The sequence below is a fragment of the Camellia sinensis genome, chromosome 4 (assembly GCF_055761805.1).
Source record: "Camellia sinensis isolate YWXY chromosome 4, ASM5576180v1, whole genome shotgun sequence".
Classification (NCBI taxonomy): Eukaryota; Viridiplantae; Streptophyta; class Magnoliopsida; order Ericales; family Theaceae; genus Camellia; species Camellia sinensis.
The window spans coordinates 60,709,995-60,714,425 of record NC_138964.1 but is presented as its reverse complement, the minus strand read 5'-3'; the positions used below and the strand labels follow the sequence as shown (position 1 = coordinate 60,714,425).

General features: G+C 45.9%; 1 protein-coding gene across 1 annotated transcript; it reads left to right on the top strand.

The window, feature by feature from the left end:
- The first annotated feature begins 3,034 nt into the window (after window positions 1–3,034).
- LOC145823793 (uncharacterized) lies at window positions 3,035–3,565 on the top strand. Its single transcript, XM_082923315.1, has one exon. It carries the CDS (start codon window positions 3,035–3,037, stop codon window positions 3,563–3,565), a length of 531 nt encoding a protein of 176 aa, XP_082779441.1.
- The last annotated feature ends 866 nt before the right edge of the window (window positions 3,566–4,431 follow it).

Sequence of the window (4,431 nt, the reverse complement as noted above, 5' to 3'; positions counted from 1 at the left end):
TCATGGGGTTCCAGTAACCATTGTGTCGGATAGAGATCCTCGTTTTACCGCCCGATTGTGGCAAGGCCTTCAAGAGGCATTAGGAACTAAGTTGACCTTTAGCACCACTTACCATCCTCAAACTGATAGGCAGTCGGAGTGTATTATTCAAATTTTGGAGGACATGTTTAGAGCTTGTGTCCTAGATTTCAAGGGGTCATGGGAGAGGCACTTACCGTTGCCTACAGTAATAGTTATCAAGCTAGTATCGAAATGGCACTGTTTGAGGCCTTATATGGCCGACCTTGTAGATCACCAGTTTGTTGGGCCGAGGTGGGGGATGCACCATTATTGGGTCTGGAGATTGTTAGGGAGACAACCAAGAAAGTTGCTTTCATTCGGAAGAGGTTAGCTATGGCCCAAAGCCAACAGAAAAGTTATGCCGATAAGAGAAAACGACCTTTATCTTTTGAAGTGGGTGACCATGTGTTTAAGATCTCACCTAGGAGGGGTTTGATGAGATTCGGCAAGAGAGGTAAGTTGTCTCCGAGGTTCATTGGGCCTTTTGAGATATTGGAGAGAATTGGGGAAGTGGCATACTGGTTAGCCTTACCGCCACAACGTTCGGGAGTTCATGATGTGTTTCATGTGTCCATGCTTAAGAAGTACGAACCCGACACTTCTCATGTGTTAGATTGGGTTGACTTGGAGGTAGACGAAGACACCTCCTACAAAGAGCGACCGGTCCAGATATTAGATACCCGAGAGCAAGTGTTACGAGGCAAAACCATACCTCTAGTGAAGGTGTTGTGGAGACACCATGGAATTGAGGAGGTAACTTGGGAACAGGAAGCAAAAATCCGCTCCAAATATCCAGATTTGTTTGGACATGCTTAGTTGTTTATTTTAAATTGTAATGTTCCCTTGTGTAAGAAGTACTAAAATTTTGATCACATGTAATATATGTATTGTCAATCTGAGCACAAGATAGTGAAAGAATGATATTTTGCTATAAATGTTTTATTTTGAATGCTTAGTATGAGAAATTGTTGAATTGGAGAATGATAATGAAGAGTGTGGGAGCCGAATAATAGGGGATTCAGATAGGCCGAGTACATATTCACAAAATCAGGACATTCTCCCCTTACATTCTAGGTGCCGAATATCCTAATCGGCCATAAAGCCAGTTGAGCGTACGGCCGAATGGAAGTTGGAATACAGCAAAAGGAAGGCCAAATTAAATATCACACGACGGATTAAGAGTGGGCCATACCCTGAGGACCAGGGGCGTATATAAATAGAAGAGCATCAACCAAAAGAGAGGTATGTGAGAACAAACTTAGAAACTTAACTTACAAGCAATCAAGAGAGTATCCACTAACTTATTCGTCGGAGTGCTAATACCGGCACCCCTGACCGGAGTGTCCATTCCTTTTCAGGTGACTAGCTGAGGATCACGAGCGTCCTACAAGATCCAAAAAGTATTTCCGAACCACTTCTCCACAATTGGCGCTGTCCGTGGGAATACTCAGCTACATCCATGGCGGGCGTAACGAAAGATCCTCTGATAGTCGCAGACGAAACTACACCGAGAGATGACCTCACTCCAAGCAACATGCTGGGACCGGAGAACATCGCCGCAAGACGTGCCTTGAACTTCGACTCAGTTGCCCAAACCTCACCCTCGACTTCAGCACATGAGACAATGCAAGTGATCATGGAACAGGCAAAGCAAAACGAATAGAGGTTGGAAAACATGATCTCTGAGAACGAGCGCCTTCGTCAGGATTTGGCCTTGGAAGTGGCAAAATCCCAACAAGCTGCATGCCAAGATCTGGGGTGACCTCTGAGAGAGGGTGGTCGACGACCTCGAGTTCGGAGACAAGATAGTGACAGTGATTTTGACTCATTATCCCCAGAACTCAAAAAGAAAGGACGAGTCGAAACTTCCAGTTCCTTCGAAGAGAGTCTACGTGCACGGGGTAAGCGAAGACGAAATGGTTCATACAAAGTGGACCAACATGATCCCTTTGTGCGATGAATCGCAAAGGAAGTACTACCCAAAAAGTTCAAAGCTCCATCGTTCACCCTGTACGACGGGAAATCAGACCCCACTAATCACATCCGCCATTATAAGCAAGCCATGACGTTGCATGCGGATGACGAGGCCCTCATGTGCCGAATATTTCAGAGCAGTTTGGGATCATTGGCTGTCAGATGGTATTATAAATTGGAACCAACATCGATTAAGAGCTTCCATCAACTCCAAAAATCCTTCAGGGCAAGGTTCATTACCAATGAGGTCCATCCGAAGCAGGCTGATTCTCTCTGGGCATTGCAAATCCAACTAGGAGAAACCTTACGAGCGTATTCGGTGTGCTATTGGGAATACTTTAATCTCGTAGACGATGCCTGCAATGATTTCATGGCCATCACTGCCTTTAAAATGGGGTTGCATCCTGATAGTGCCCTCCACAGTTCCTTGACCAGAAGGCCTCCCAAAACTGTCTGGTTGTTAATGAAAAAAGTCAAGGAATATTGCAAAGTTGAAGATCACGCCTTGCGGGTCAAAGCTGGACAGAACGCCAGCAAGACGGCCCCATCTAAAATCGTTCAGCCGATAAATTCTGTACCGTCACGAAGCCCTGAACCACGGGGTCGGGCTAAACGATACAAGAGGTGAGATTCGCGCCGATCAAATGACCAATGTTCCCACCGAGCTAATGAATAACTTTAAGTGGATTGGCGCATAAGGCACGCGGACTAGAAATATACGGAATCGTCAGAGCCGATTAGCACAGTTATGACTAAAGTTCAACATCTGTCGTTCTTCAAATGGCCGCCCAAGATGGTGGGACCTCCCGACACAAGGAGACGGGTTAGGCGGTGCGAATATCACAAAGATCACGGTCATGATGCCGACAGTTGCTATGCTTTGAAAGATCACCTTGAGGAGTTAGTACAAGACGGTCGGCTTTAGCAACACATCCGAAAGAACAACTCAAACAAAACAGTTGCTTTACCACAGGATTCACCTCCGCTCGGCGTAATCCATATGATATACAGCTTGTCGACGACCTCCGCCGTGCATACAATTCAGTCGCATCCTAGCCCCCAAAAGCAACTCACTCCAGTAAAACAGCCTCATGAAGCTGCGAGCATTGCTTTTGATGATTCAGACTTGGCCTGCATAACACTTCCCCACATTGATCCGTTGGTCATCGAGCTATGTGTAAACCTGTTCACCATTGAGCGTGTTCTCATTGATCCGGAGAGCACCTCAGAAGTTATTTCTTACAAGACGTTCATCAAACTCGGCTTCACTGAGTCGGACCTATCTCCAGCTCCTTATCCATTATTTGGCTTCAATGCTAATCCGGAATATCTGTTGGGCAAAATCACACTACCAGTTCGGGCCGGCTCCCAGTCAATCGATGTAGAATTTTTGGTTGTCAAGCTGCCTTCGCCGTATAATCTTATCATAGGCAGAACTTGGCTGCATACCATGCAGGCCGTGCCTAGCACATATCATCAACTACTTCACTTTCTGACTGAATGTGGCATCGAGCAAATTCAAGGTTCCTAGAAATTGGCGCAGGCATGTTATCTTCTTGCCGCAAAGACACCAAGAGAGCTGGAAGTGAATTCTATAGAGGTAACGGATCGAGAAAGCCTCGATGATGTTGGGCGGCTCCCAAGTGAAAAGGCAACAGAAGCCTTGGATCGAGTTAAAATCGACGGGAATCCTGATAGGTTATTCATGGTCAGCGCCTCCTTGAATCAAGTCGACAGGGAGCAACTAATTTCCTTCTTGCTTGGCAACCTTGATGTATTTGCATGGACACCATATGAGATGCCGAGTGTGGATCCATTTGTTTCTCAACATCGTTTAAACGTTGACCCCAAATGCAAGCCGATTATTCAGAAAAGCCAGTAATCAGCCGCAGAACATACCGCTGCCGTTATTGAAGAAGTTGACCAGTTTCTCGATGCTGGGGCAATCTGTGAAGTGACCTATCCTACATGGCTTTCAAATACTGTGGTTGTAAAGAAGAAAACTTAGACTTGGCGTGTTTGTGTGGATTTCACGGATTTGAACAAAGCTTGTCCTAATGATTGCTTTCCCCTCCCCAAAATTGACCAGCTCGTAGATGCCATGGCACAACATCAACGAATGAGCTTCCTAGATGCCTACAGAGGCTACCATCAAATTGCCATGCATCCAGATGACCAAGAAAAAACTGCATTCCTCACCCCAAGAGAAACCTATTGCAACAAGGTTATGCCTTTCGGGCTAAAGAATGCGGGGACAACTTACCAAAGATTAGTCACTGCCATGTTCAAGGAGAAACTCGCCCGTGCCATGGAAGTCTACATTGACGATATGGTGGTCAAGTCCAAAGAAGAGCAAACTCATCTAGCCGACCTAGAGGAGACATTCGGCATTCTACG